Source organism: Mytilus edulis, chromosome 4 (genome assembly GCF_963676685.1).
Source record: "Mytilus edulis chromosome 4, xbMytEdul2.2, whole genome shotgun sequence".
Taxonomy (NCBI): domain Eukaryota; kingdom Metazoa; phylum Mollusca; class Bivalvia; order Mytilida; family Mytilidae; genus Mytilus; species Mytilus edulis.
Window position 1 is genome coordinate 78,266,232 of NC_092347.1, and position 14,990 is coordinate 78,281,221.

General features: G+C 32.8%; 2 protein-coding genes across 7 annotated transcripts in view; both read left to right on the plus strand.

The window, feature by feature from the left end:
• The window catches only part of LOC139520598 (von Willebrand factor A domain-containing protein 5A-like), a 27,183-nt gene extending 25,118 nt beyond the window's left edge, over positions 1 to 2,065 (plus strand). For all 4 annotated transcript variants that reach the window (XR_011663928.1, XR_011663929.1, XM_071313409.1 and 1 more), the window contains 2 exons: positions 926 to 1,104; positions 1,792 to 2,065. Coding sequence is in view for 2 of the 4 variants with exons in the window: in XM_071313409.1 (XP_071169510.1) it covers positions 926 to 1,104; positions 1,792 to 1,801 (189 nt within the window). In the remaining 2 variants the exon portion in view is untranslated. The remainder of the gene's footprint in view (positions 1 to 925; positions 1,105 to 1,791) is intronic.
• Positions 1,792 to 14,883, plus strand: LOC139520600 (uncharacterized). Of its 3 annotated transcripts, XM_071313416.1 has the most exons (5): positions 1,792 to 1,887; positions 10,175 to 10,244; positions 10,440 to 10,683; positions 11,173 to 11,377; positions 14,581 to 14,883. In XM_071313416.1, exons 3-5 carry the CDS (start codon positions 10,511 to 10,513, stop codon positions 14,830 to 14,832), a joined length of 630 nt encoding a protein of 209 aa, XP_071169517.1. In that variant the 5' UTR covers positions 1,792 to 1,887; positions 10,175 to 10,244; positions 10,440 to 10,510; the 3' UTR covers positions 14,833 to 14,883. The 3 variants fall into 3 exon arrangements, with proteins under 3 accessions (XP_071169517.1, XP_071169518.1, XP_071169519.1); XM_071313417.1 differs by lacking the exons at positions 1,792 to 1,887; positions 10,175 to 10,244 and adding an exon at positions 6,552 to 6,658; XM_071313418.1 differs by lacking the exons at positions 1,792 to 1,887; positions 10,175 to 10,244 and having other exon boundaries at positions 10,400 to 10,683.
• Positions 14,884 to 14,990: the final 107 nt, after the last annotated feature.

The window sequence follows — 14,990 nt, forward strand, 5'->3', positions numbered from 1 at the left end:
TAGATACAGTTTATCGAAAAAGAAACGTCAAAGAGTAAACAATGGGACTGGTTTCGAAGATAATGTTTTCATAACAGTGATTATTTTTTTAAACGGATTTGTACCTACATAGATATAGGAAGATGTGGTGTGAATGCCAATGAGACAACTCTCCATCCAAACAACAATTTATAAAAGTAAACCATTCTAAGTCAATGTACGGCCTTCAACACGGAGCCTTGGCTTACACCGAGCATATTTATTTAAATATCTTTAGCTTTTGATTATTACGCTATGAGCCAGATGAAGGTGAGTGCCTCGGACCCATAACAATTATAACGTGTTATTTTCATGTTTTAATGGTAAATCATTTCAAAGCATTCAGGCGACAAAGACATATTCGTTTCAATGCGTCATCGAAAGAAGTGTTTAACCTAAAAATGATTGTTGTAGGTGGGGTTACTCGCCTATATTTCCCAAACAAGTTTAAACATTTTGAATAGAAACTGTTGTTTGTAAAAGAGAAAACCGTTCGAAACCGCAAATACTAACAAGGATTTACCGAACCAAAAGCACCTGATAAAATTTACCAATCAAAAAATAAAATCACAAAAATACTGAATTCCGAGCAAAATTCAAAACGGAAAGTCCCATATCAATTTCAAAATCAAAAGCTCAAACACATCAAACGAATGGATAACAACTGTCACATTCCTGACTTGGTACAGGCATTTTCTTATATCGAAAATGGTGGATTGAACCTGGTTTTATAGCTAGCTTAATCTCTCACTACAAAAGAGCGTGGTTGGTACAAAAATAATTGGGAATCAAACAACATTGTTTACCACACATAAGCAGAATGTCATTAAAAACAGCTAAAAGAATAATTCAAAATAAATCATACGTTAAATGTAAATTTGTATTTTAATTTTTCATTTGGAATCAGGATAATGTTTGGTGCACAGCACTTGTGATCAAATATTTACGACAAGAGCTTTCTGATTTTCAAGAAGAGTGGATTGGAGTTGAAAATAATGCAATGAAGTGGCTTTTATCCCAGTTGTGCGAGGGACAAAGTCTCGAAATGTTATTGGAAGAAGCCGTGTATCCGACGGAGTACGAATGGTAAATCCAATTAATTATAAGTTTACTTCTTATCAAACCTTACAGTATATTGTAATGAAAATTACCGTATCACATTATAACATTACTTAGTCTTGACTAGAATATCTATATTTTCATGACATAAAACTTTCAGTTAGCCCCATTTCTGCCGTATATATATTGTGAGGTAACTCCTGAAAAAAATTTCAACTGAAACAGTTTAATATACCAATTTATGTTAGAATGTAAAAATCAAGAAATTGGAATGACATCTAGACAAAAATACACACAGTATGTTGATACAGTACATGCATAAGGGACGACATCAAAAGTTCAATGTAGGATAAAAAACTTAATTCACATAGTTTTTTCGCTGACCCCCCTACCCCCCTTCTTAACTTAATTTTGGAAAAATTGATTTACCTTTAAGGATATATGTAAAATCAATTTTAGATTAACAAAACTTGCAGCAATGTTGACCCCCCACCCCCAAACTATTCGATTTAAGTTTTTTATCCTACATCGATCTTTTGATGTCGTCCCTAATGATTGTCAACTGTTTATTTTACACTTTTTGAAACTTTGCTAAAAGTTTTAGTATATAGAAAATCAAAAATGAGAATCTGAGTCAAATCAGTGAACATGATTTTGATAGCTAATGACCCTTTAAAGCTAATCATAGTTACATTTTTTTTTTAATTTTGACAGGCCTGATTGACTGAAAGTATGGATAGTGGCATGCGGTGTGTATCATCAGCCACACAGAGAGAATTTCAATGTGACACAGTAGCTGATTTGCATCACGTACGGTGTTTTGATCTATTCATTTATAATAAAACGAACGTATCACGCTTCCTATAGAATTTATGTAGCTAAGTAATGTTAATAATGTATTATAAAATGTTATTGGTTTTTTAACTTGTTCTTTATATTGTCACTAAATAAACGGGTTATCATCACTGTAACCTTAATGATGCTAAAATTCTTTTTAATATTTCTTGTGAAAAAAAACTTTGTCTTAAACGCGTAAATTTGATGGATATTTATTTTTACGTAATATATGACCTTCCCTATTTTGTAGTCATAATGATGATAAAATAAGAAGCATACACATAAACTCTCTTTCGATTTTAAATCTTCAAAATAATCACTGAAATAGCTGCTGTCTCTTCAGAAAAATCGGTTATTCACCTTGTTACAGTGGGATTCGGGTTGCTCAATTTTTTAGTTTGCTTTGTAGTGATTGGTAAAGTGTTGTTTGTCTAAGTTTGAATTTGAATTCTAAATGTTATATGCTGTGCATTCAGCACTGAAATTTACTACTAAAACCAATCTTCACAAACTTAATCACAGGGATAGTTTTTTTTATATATATACAATAGCTGTACAGAATGTACAAGGGGATGGCTGTTCAAAAACTGTTTGAACAGGAATTATGCGGAAGAACGACAATACATACTTTTTATGGTCATCATAACGAATTGGATCACCGATACAACATATAAGTGTCTCAGCTCACTAGCGAAATATTTTTACAGACGTAAGTCTTTAGATACCAAAATAGAGAGACAGTCAAACTCATAAATCGAAAATAAACTGACAACGCCATTGTTAAAAATGAAAAGGTCAAACAGACAAACAATAGAACACATGACACAACATAGAAAACGAAAGACTCAGCAACACGATCCCACCAAAAACTAGGGATGAGCTCAGATGCTCCGGAAGGGTAAGCAGATCCTGCACCACATGTGGCACCCGTCGTGTTACTTATGTGATAACAAAATAAATAGTCTAATTCGGTAGGTCACATTCATAAAAGGGAAGGGGATTGTAGTTACGACGTACGGAACATATCCGATATCATTTGTGAAAGTTATTCCATAACGGTCAACCAGCTCGTGATGGCGTCCGTAAAATTTACGAAGGGATGAGTTCAACTTCACCATTTGGAACTCTTGGTTTAATAGCTTCCTTGTGAGTATCAATCCTCTATCAAAAAAATCATGATAGGAAATGCAAGCACGGGAATATTGTATCAATTGGGAGATATATACACCGTATGCAGGTGCTGCTGGAATGTTGCTACTTAGAAATGGAAAGTTCACAATTGGAAAGCTGAAATCATCTCTTTTGTCGTAAAATTTTGTATTCAACCCACCCAGTAATTTAACCGATGGTCTCCTATATCTGACTGATATTTTGATTGTGTAGATTCGCTAGGCTGGTAATTTAAGCCAATCAGCAGACGCATTCAATGTCGACGCACTCGATATCGCTCTCGAATATCTGTTTTCGTTTGTTAATTTGATGTGTAATCTTTAGCATTTATGAGATTTGAACAGTGAATAACTACTGTTGATATAATGTGCGCTACAAAGCTTGTTGTCAACCAACCTCCATTATTTATAAGAATCATTAAGACAGCATTAATAGGCATTCACCAATGTTTGCTCCCAAGATTATCATTTGAAAAGATTTAAAGACACTAACTAGTATAAAGATAAGGAGAAGTATTGTCACTACCATTCGTATAACTATCCACCAATTGTTACACTTTTTACTTTTTACAAATTTTGACTTGGATGGAGAGTTGCCTCAGTGGCATATATTTATTGAACTTTCAAAATTTGTGTACCATATCTTCTAGTGGATTAGTATTATTTTTTTCTGTACGCAACACAATCTCATTTTACTTTAAAAATGTACAATTTCATAAACACCTGTTAGAACATTTTGATCAATTCAGGGAGCTGAGAAAGGTTATGACCCTTTGACCCCGCCAATCATCTTCTGACGAGATCACTGGCAACCACACGTTGATTAAATAATTTTATACAATTGGTTTGGAAAGGGATATATTTCCATAGAATTAGAGAAAAATATTTATATGATATGAAAAATAATTTTACTTAATTTGGATGTTTAACCTCACGTCCAAACGAAACTCAAGACTCACCAGTGACGCTCGGATTCAAATACATTTTAAATTAAAAATGCCAAATAAAGTACCAAGTTGAAGAGCATTGCGGACCAAAATTCCTCAAAGTTTGGCTAAATATAGCTAAGGTAATCTATTCTTGAGTTGTAAAAGCCTTGATATTTCAAAAATTCAAACGTTTTGTAAACAGTTAATTTATAAATATGACCATATCAATGATAATTCATGTCAACACAGAAGTGCTGACTACTGGGCTGGTGATACCCTTGGTCAATTAAAACATCACCTGCAGTAGTATCAATCCAGAAACACATCTAATTATTATGGATCATTATCAAAATTATACAAAGTTCTGCAATACAATTATTTAATGCAATTGTAATTATGCAATGCATAAATGAGAGATATATCAGCTGTGGATGGAATATTGTATGCATTTAATATTCTTTGATTGTTACTACAGTGGCGGATTCAGAGCTGTCATAAAGGGATGGTGAAATGACTGCCCTAAGAGAGGGCCCGTTCCACGCTCATACTTGTATATAATGGGAGGAGGGGGCCCCCGCCTATGTTTCTGAATATATAAAAAATGGATTCAAGGGGAATTATATACCATTTATGAATACATTCAACTAAAATTTTGTGAAATTGATCTTACAATGTGCAGAAATTTAAAACTTTTTTTTTATATATACATTTGATCAGAATTAAGTTAGATTCATGGTATACCGCCATCTTGGATTGTACATTCCCAGTACAAGTATCAAATTTTGTGTTTTTAGAAAATTTTTATTTCAAATAAACCATTTTTAAATGGAAATAGCTCTTTTAGAAAAAAAATACTGGACTAATAAGGGAAAGTTTTAGTTTTTACTTGTAGCAAGAAAACAAGTTCGATGACACCAATGTCTTCTTATTTTCTTAACAGATATTACAAAACCTATCTTCTAACAATTTATTTCAAAATTCTATCGCATAGATTTTTTTTATGCATACAAAAACATAAGAATGAAAAAAATACTGAACTCCTAGGAAAATTCAAAACGGAAAGTCCCTAATCAAATGGCAAAATCAAATGATAAAACACATCAAACGAATGGACAACAACTGTCATATTCCTGACTTGTTATAGACATTTTCAAATGTAGAAAAGGGTGGATTGAACCTGGTTGCTAAACCTCTCACTTGTACGACAGTCTCGTCAAATTCCGTTATATTTACAACGATGCGTCAAAAAAACAGACATAATAGGTAAAATAGTCAAAATATGGTTACAGCAGTCATCACTGTTACAATGTCAAATCAAACAATCATTTACAAAAAGCACAAAAAGCATCTATCAAATTAAAAACAACACATTCATTACTTCGGGTGTTTGACGTCAGAAAATATCGGGTGTTTGACGTCAGAAAATGTAAACGTCACATAGGAAAAGTTTTTGTCGTTCAATGTATACAAAAAATATAATTTCCCATTCGGAATGGTGGTATACAGGGTTAAAAAATCAAGAGTTTTGTTAGAATTCATTTTAGAAACAGACCGAGATTTCAAATTATCCAGAAGTTCTTTAGGATTTTTAAGAATCCACATATGGTTATTACCACTGCGCTAGTAAAATGATTTTATCGTTTGTCGTTCATGTGTTTTTTCATGAACAATCTAACCAAATTTAAGCAATTTTCAAGAGCTAGGAAAGTAGCATGGTGACCCATACCGCCATCTTGGATTGTACAATCCCAGTACAAAATCATTCTAGTTATATGCCCAAATCTGCAAATTTGAAGACAAATTTGAAATGTTTTAGTAAGACTGTTTATAAAAAAAACTTAATGATTTGTTGTATAGCTCAAAATATTTAAACAAATATCAAATTTTGTGATTTTAGAATATTTTTATTTCAAATAAGCCATTTAAGGGGAGATATCTCTTTTAGTAAAAAAGATAAAAACTAGACTAAAATGGGGAAAGTTTTAGTTTTTACTTGTAGCAAGAAAACAAGTTCGGTGACACCAATTTCTTCTTATTTTCATAACAGATATTACAAAACCTATATTCCAACAATTTATTTCAAAATTCTATCTCATAGACTTTTTTTATGCATACAAAAAAAAAAATAAAAAAATCACAAAAAATACTGATCTCCGAGGAAAATTCAAAACGAAAATTCCTTAATCAAATGGCAAAATCTAACGGTAAACACATCAAACAAATGGACAACAACTGTCATATTTCTGACTTTGTACAGTCATTTTCAAATGTACAAAATGGTGTGTTGAACATTGTTTTACAGCGCTTAACCTCTCACTTGTACGACAGTCTCAGCAAATTCCATTAAATTGACAACGTTGCGTGAACAAAACAACGACACAATAGGGTACAACAGCAACACGAACCCCGCCAAACCGTAGGCCAATTAAAATCAAATACTATGTTGTCTATTAATTTGTATCTGTTCTATATCTGGTCACAAGACTTTTATTGAATACTCGCGGTAATATATCAAATGCGTAAATCAGTGTCTGTTAGTAAACAAACAAGTTACACAAAAAGGAAGTTATATACTTTATTTACAATATTTTCTATATATAAACATGAACGCACTAAGGTTAGGTTATGAGTTAAAATACTGAGTCGGTAAGTAAAACGGTTTAATATCAAATTATCAATATGTATACCATGATTATTAAATTGTATAATAAGCAAGTCTAAAAGTGTACAACACCAGACAAAAATAGTAAAATGATAAACAAATAGGTCGGATAAATGATATCATTCATCAGTAAGATGTCAAATGATTCTTATCTTGACATGTGGAAGTCGAACTGAAATATAAAATCTTGACCGTTATACAAATTATTACGAATCAATTTGCTTGTATTTATTTTTTAATTTGATGTTTGGATGGAGAATTAAATTCCTTATTTATACCTATAACTTTCAGAACAATAGAAGTCTCCTTGAACACTGAAAAGTCTAATATACCATACCAATAAAACAGTAGATGTCTTCTAAAGCACATTAACAAGTCTCCTATACCCTACCACAAGGAACAATAGATGTCTCCTAATAAATGCTACCAATTCTTATATACCATACCACATACAAATGTAAATGTCTTTAAGTTCATAAATAAGTCTCAAGAACCATACCACATAGAACAAGTAGAAATCTCCGCCTAAAACCTAACAAGTCTCATACATATATACCATACCACAAGAACAGTTGATGTGTCCTTATAGACAATAACTAGTCTCATGCATCATACCACATTTATCTATATTTCTATAGATCCTTAGAGTAGAAAAGGAAATGTTCAACTAGGATGGAACATATATCTTGCCGTACAGGATACTAATATCATACGCAAAACTTTATAATAACTATTCTAATTTTATAAACAAACTAGTATACTAAAACACTATTGTATACACAGTATACTAAAATCATATTCACAATCATTCCTACATCTTTTATACTAAATACATATGAAAATAATAATAAATGTATCATTTGGCTTTCTAGGGGGCTACTCGTTAAAACTTACAATAAAAATAAAAATAACCATATGAAAAAACACTACCTACTCAAAACAATTTTTAAATTAATTAAAAAGTAAATTGTCTAAATTATGCAATTTAAGAACCTGCAGTAGAGCCCTGACAGGTGAAAAATTAATTTAAGAAACCTGACTGGTAGAGCCCAAACAGGTATAAATTTGAAAAATGAGAATGTCTGCGGTAGATCCCAGCAGGTACTTTTAGAACCTGAGTGGTAGAGCCCACACAAGTATGAATTTTGAAAACTGAGAATTCCTGCGGTAGATCCCAGCAGGTACTTTTAGAACCTGAGTGGTAGAGCCCAGACAAGTATGAATTTTGAAAACTGAGAATTCCTGCGGTAGATCCCAACAGGTAATATTAGAACCTGACTGGTAGAGCCCAGACAAGTATAAATTTGAAAAATGAGAATTCCTGCGGTAGATTCCAACAGGTACAAAAAAATAACTTAATTATCACCCTTAAATAAAACAAAGCCTAAATAAATAATAAAATGTATTAATAAATTGGGGGAAAATAATTTCCCTGAAATTAAGTAGGCCAAATTGAAACGAGTAGCATGAGTGAAAGCCCCCAAGAAATGATTAAATTCCTTAAAACTATGAGAGTTCTATTCTGAAACCTTAATTAAACAAGTGAAAATAGGGACCTATCCAAGATTATTTATATATATTTATGTGAACTATATCAATTTTTCTACGAGACTGTAATATCATGATCAGTCAAAACAATTCAAAAGATATAACTGTTCGTAATGAAGCTAAAGTCTATACTCTGCATATATCATATACATGGCTTTGTATCAGATCAGCGCCTGATTCGAATCAAGAAGTGGAACCATACGTCAGAACAAACCCGGCGGCGGCGTTAACTAGTATCTTAAATTTTAGAAAGTTAAAGACATGGATGCTTCATGCTCTTTATATAGATGCCTTGTGTTACGAAGTGTCCGTCTGTCACATACCCACTGTCCTTGACCTCATTTTCCTGGTTCAGTGACTACTTAAAAAAAACATTATATATTTTTTGTAATGTTAATTTCTCTCGTTTTATCAGTAATAGGATAACTATATTTCTATGTGCGTTCCTTGTAATGTCTCTATGCTCGTCAGACATTTTTCACTTGACCTCAATCTCATTTCATGGATCAGTGAACCAAGTTATTATAAGTTTTGGTGGTCCGTATCTTAGGTACTATAAGAAATAGGTCTACTATATTTGGTGTATGAATGATTGTAACGTGTACATGTCCAATAGGCAGGTCTGACCTTGATCTCTTTTCGTGGTTCAGAGGTTATAGTTTTAGGTTTTGTGTTTTGGTCTGTTTTTCTGATCTCAGATCTTTATTCTCATAAACCAAATACATAGTTACAGAGAAGATATTACAATAATATATATTACATATATAAGATATAGCATGTGTAAAATACAAATTAATATGATAAATATTTACAAAAATGATTAATAAACATATAGTTGTATTAACCAGGAGGATAGACTTTCACAGAAATAGATTTAATAAGTCTACAAAGTTTCTCAAGCTCAACAATATTTTCTTATACTGCATGCAATAGGTCTACTATAGTTTATATATGGAATTATTGTAAGATGAACATGTCCAAATGACAGTGTCATCTTACCTTGACCTCATTTTCATGTTTCAGTGGACAAAGTTAAGTGTTTGAGTGTTGATCTAGTTTTTTACTAATACTATATGCAATAGGTCAACTAATGTTGGTGTATGGAAATATTTTATAATGTACATGTCAGTCTCGTAGGATTTATTTGACCTTGACATCATTTTCATGCTTCATTGCTCAGTGTTAAGTTTTTGTGTTTTGGTCTGTTTTTCTTAAACTATAAGTAATAGGTCAACTATATTAGTTGTACTAAAGGATTTTAAGTTGTTACAGTACATGTCTGCCTGGCATGGTTCAGTTGACCGTGATTTATTGGTCAATGTTATTTTGTTATGTCTGTTTCTAAGAAACTATAAGCATGATAAGCAATAGGTCAACTATATTTAGTGTATTGAATGATTATAAGGTGCAAATGTATTCCTTACGTTTATATAACCTTAACCTCATTTTCTTGGGTCATATTTAGATTATGTGATAGTTGTAGTAAATCTTTATGTTTAGGACTATCAACATAATATCAATGGTAAGGAAAGAAGGCGAGACATGTCAGTGTATGCATTCTTGTTTTTTTAAATTGACGAGGAACAGAATTTACTGATAAAGTAAGGACCACACAGTTATTATTACCGTTCCAAAGGATCTGGGTTTGCTGTTGTCCTTTTATGACTTCTGCTTCCTTTTCCTTATTTCTCCCAGATTGTTATTCTAGTGATCTTTTATATTTAATTGTTCATGTCTGTATGATCTATCAATACTTCTTGTGTATTCTTTCATCTGGATTTTCTTTTCTTTTTAGAGAATAAGTTTCGGATGATCAGTTCTGTATATATATGTCGCACAAAACACTATTTTCAACACATTCAACTACTTTATACCCACAATGTTGTGACGGAAAGTATTGACGCTTGAATTCGACTTATTTATTGGTATACATTCATAGATTTTTTTTTTAGATATTTTGATCACTCCCTCTGGTCCCTTTCAAAGAAGATAATATCATACAAGTATTATACCATACTTATTGTAAGTATAATTAAAACACAATTGAATATTTCCTTAATTGTGTTTTTCGACAACCTGAATTATTCTCATTTCCTATTTTCTAAAAATGCATTTCAAGGAAATTACGATGTGGAATTTAATTAAACAACAATTATCAATAGTCATTATAGATTACGTCTAAATGCTGTAATTATGTCCTTGTTTTCAATATTTTAGAAAAAAATATATTGATTATAATGGTTGTTCTTGGATTGCATTTACGGCTGTAAGAAAACGATTATTTTAAAATGAACGATACTTCAGATGCGCAACTGAAGCCTTCATCAATACCACCACCGCCACCATTGCCTCAAGCGTCAGCGTTACCAACTCTGTCAGAGTTAGGAGTAGATTATCAGATAATGTTTAAAAAACCGTCATCACATGTATCTGAGAATCAAAAGTTGGAAGCAATCCCTTGGTGAGTAAACTTATAATGATGTATTCATTTTCAGGTCGACTGTTAGAAACCTGAAAACACATGTTTTATGATTTGTAAATGGCATGCAATAGATCTTCTTTTATAGGTATCTTAAAAAAAAACAACTACACCGTAATCAAATCTTTCTTGATGTACAATAGATACAAGAGACAGTGTTTTAATTTAAAATTAATCTATTAATGTTCTATATGAATATGAATATTGAAGCGTTGCGAGAAATGTCATAGCGACATTCAAATTCATTAGTTGAAAATAAAATGACAACGCCAAGGTAAAAAGATAATATGACCAATAGACAAACATTATCAAGAGTACATAAAACACAACATAGAAAGACTAGAAGGAAACAATATTTGGTTGTGATGGTAGTTGTGTTAAATTTTCTTAAGTGCCTCTCTAAAAATAAGATCATGGTCGGAAAAAGATACTTAATTTGAAGTAAGAAAAATGCAATCTTATCAATTTTAGCAATGATAAAGAAGAAATTGTTAATCGCTCCAACGATTCTAATGTGGACACCGACGACGACGACAACGACGCTGACGATGAGGATGACAATGTGAAGTCGCTGCTATCCCTTTATCACGATGGGCACTGGAGTCGGCAGCAACCAGAGGATTTTTATAACATTCTATGGATCGACGAAAAGGAGCTTAAAAACATAGATTATAGGGTAATTTAGTAAACAAATAAACAGAAATTAAAGGTCAATGTGACTTAGACTGTAGTCCTTTAAAAATAATAAAAAAATAGATGTGTCGAAACGACACGAATGTTTCCGTCTCAAAAAGTTGAAAAATCTGCAATTCCAATAACACATGTAGACACATTCATGATGGTAGTCTCACATATAAAAATAATCAGCTCAAAATCTGAAGGCGTATAGAACAAAAGTCTGTACAACTGTGATTTTCAACAATTAATCAAAGTTGTAAACCCTTAATTTTGGCAAAATTCAGCGGAGCGGAACTAAACTTAAACTTGATCTGTAACTCATTGTGGCTAACTCGCATACCAAAAATCTGTCCAATATATAAAGGTGTTTAGAAAAAAAATCCATATAACAGATTTTCAACAGTTTATCAAAGTCCAAAGCCCGTAATTTCGACAAACATTAGCCGAGCGCAACAGACTTATACTTGATCTGTAATGAGAACTCATCAACGGTAACTTACATATAAAAAATCAGGCCAATATCTGAAATCTTATAGAAAAAAAAATGTCCATATAACTGAATTTCAACAATTTATCGAAGTCCAAAGCCCGTAATTTCGGCAAACATTAGCGGAGTTGAACGAAACTTAAACTTGATCTGTAATTCATCATGGGTAGCTCGCATACCAAAAATCAGCCAAATTTCTGACAGCGTTTAGAAAAAAGTCCATATAACTGTGATTTTCCACAATTTATCAAAGTTCAAAGCCCGTAATTTCGGCAAAAATTAGCGGAGCGGAACGAAACGAAAAACTTGATATGTGTCTCACCATGGTTAACTCACATATAAAAAATCAGCCCAATATCTGAAGGCGTTTAAAAAAACCCTCCGTATAATGGTTTGTTGCTGAATGACGGAATGACGGAATGACAGACAAGGGTAAAACTATATGGCATCGACAACTTCGTTGCGGGGCCAAAAAATAATTTAGAGGTACTAGTAAAAGGTTCAGAACAATCAAATAGCATGTCAATAATTAACAGTGTCAAACAATTTACAAATACATATAAATATATGAAGTACAATGCCAGTATGCATGGAACCTTTGTTTGATGTTTCAAGACTAATAATTGAAAACTGAAGGACAAGTTGAATTAAAAAGTAAAATCACAAAAATACTGAACTCAGCGGAAACGGTCCCTAATCACATGGCACAATCAAATAACAAAACACATCAAAAACAAATGGACAAGAACTGTCATATTCCTGACTTGGTAAAGGAATTTTCAAATGTAGAAATGGTGGATTAAACCTGGTTTTATAAGCCTCGGTCACACCTTACCAGATAGCTCGAACGGACGCCTAACGGATAACTTTTTTTTCAATCCGTTCTTGTCCGTTATCTAAGACGTCCGTTCTTATCCGTTAGACGTCCGTTCTTATCCGTTAGACGTCCGTCCATATCCGTTGTATGTCCGTTTAGCGTACGTTTTATCCGTCGACGTTCGTTCTGTCCGGTGGAAAATTTTGAGCATGTTCAAAACTTTGAACGGACGTCCAACGGATAAAATGTCCGTTGAACGTCCGTTAGGCGTTCGTTTTGTACGGTACTCGTCCGTTTCGTTTCCGTTTTGTATCCGTTACGTGTCCGTTATACATCCGTTGGAGGTCAGGAAGATAAATACACCAACGGACTTCTACCGGACGTTTAACGGATAAAACGGATGTTGAACGGATGAGAAACGGACTTCTACCGGACGTATAACGGATAAAACGGATGATGAACGGATCTGAAACGGATAAATGCCAATTGAAAACTTTGCGTCAGAAATGCCAATTATTGGTATGTCAGATTTCTTAAGGTTCATGAATTCTTATTATTCATAATCGATCTTAGAGTATAGGCATGTCTTCACAATCAAGCAGTTCTTATTCAGGCCAGATACTGTCCTTTGGCGGAATTTTAAAGAACAAACCAAAACCAGTTACACAGAAACATTTTGAATATTTATGCGATTTACATGTACTATTATTATCTTCTTTGATTTTTCCGTATATCTTGTTCATTCATTTTATCCGGTACCGCTTCCGTTAGGTGTCCGTTTTATGCGGTACTCGTCCATTGGATGTACGTTTGACATCCGTTCTGTCCGGTACGTGTCCGTTTCTCGTACGTTGCATATCCGATGTGTGTCCGTTATGCATCCGTTACACGTCCGTTTTATTCGGTCAGTACATCAACGGACTCCCAACGGATAACAATTTTGTCAACGGACAACTTTTATTTTCATCCGTTAGGCGTCAGTTCGTGCTATCCGGTAAGGTGTGACCGCGACTATAGCGCTAACCCTCTCACTTTGATGACAGTCTCATTAAATTCCGTAAATTACACTAAACGGAACCGTCATTTGAAAAAAAAACCCTCTAAAATCTAGATCTAGGTTGAAATCTGCAGGAGAAGATGATTACACAAAATAGGTATCTTGTCAGTATTGAATACACCCTGCCGTCTACCCGCTCAACAAACCACACTTAATCCGCCTGACTTCACCATACCATTAGACTGTTTTGTACATAATGTAACCCGACCAAAAGCACAAGTACAATATGCATACATAAACTTTAATGTGATTAGTCCGTTAGAATTATTTCCTTGGTTTATAATTCTATAGACCATGATGCCGGAAGTATTTCGTAATCTTGTTAACACTTAATTGATTTTTTTTTATATATTACTGAAAGGAATATAGGATTCATGCAAGGTCGAATCTATATAAGAAGAAAAATGTATTTAGAGTTCAAAATTGTAAGGATCATACACATTTTTTTCTCGAGGTTATTGATGTGAAACTGGGCCGATGTAGAAATATCAGACTAGAAAAAAATGTGTTTAGTACTAAAAAATATTTCCTGATACCGTATCTAAGAAGGGTCACAGCTACTGAAAGTACCGTTTGAATATTTCATGGAAAAAAATAAGGGAAAAAAAAAACACGTCATCGAAAAGACACAAATCAGAAGAAAAAAAGTCACAAATGAAATACTAGATACAGAAAGAAAAAAGTCTAGTCACGGATAAAACCGAAAAATAACCTGTTAAAATCAACTTTTTCAAAATTTTTGGTAAAAAATCTAATGCAAAAGAATATACATCGATGCATTGCAAGTGTAAACAAAAGCAAGCTGTTTTTTAAGTAAACAATTATATTTATCATTATCAGGAAAATGTCTGGTGTACAGCACACGTGATTAATTATCTGAATAATAGTGACATGTCTTCTTATGAGGAAAAATGGAAGGAAGTAAAAGCTGAATCAACACAATGGCTTATATCCCAGCTACATGAGCGACAGAGTCTTGAAATGCTGTTCAAAGAAATTAGACTTCCAAAATCTGATAAAAAACAAGATGATAAACGATTTAGTAAACTACGATTGAAACGTTTTCGAATTTTTTCTTGTGACATATTGTAGTATAACATTCTGTCAAACAATGTGTTTTTATCCAAAGATGAAATATTGAAATATGAATTTTTCACATTCTTCTGCTTTGCCACCTGGTAAAAAGTTACATTTAATAATATGCTGATTTATAATTCGATGGATATTAATTTCATCGGAAAAATCATTAA

Excerpts from the sequence above, each read along its gene's own strand:
- LOC139520600 (XM_071313416.1), top strand. The coding sequence starts at position 10,511 with ATGAACGATACTTCAGATGCGCAACTGAAGCCTTCATCAATACCACCA. Across the intron at positions 10,684-11,172 it reads AAGTTGGAAGCAATCCCTTG|CAATGATAAAGAAGAAATTG; the intron begins GTGAGTAAACTT and ends TATCAATTTTAG. Across the intron at positions 11,378-14,580 it reads TTAAAAACATAGATTATAGG|GAAAATGTCTGGTGTACAGC; the intron begins GTAATTTAGTAA and ends TATCATTATCAG.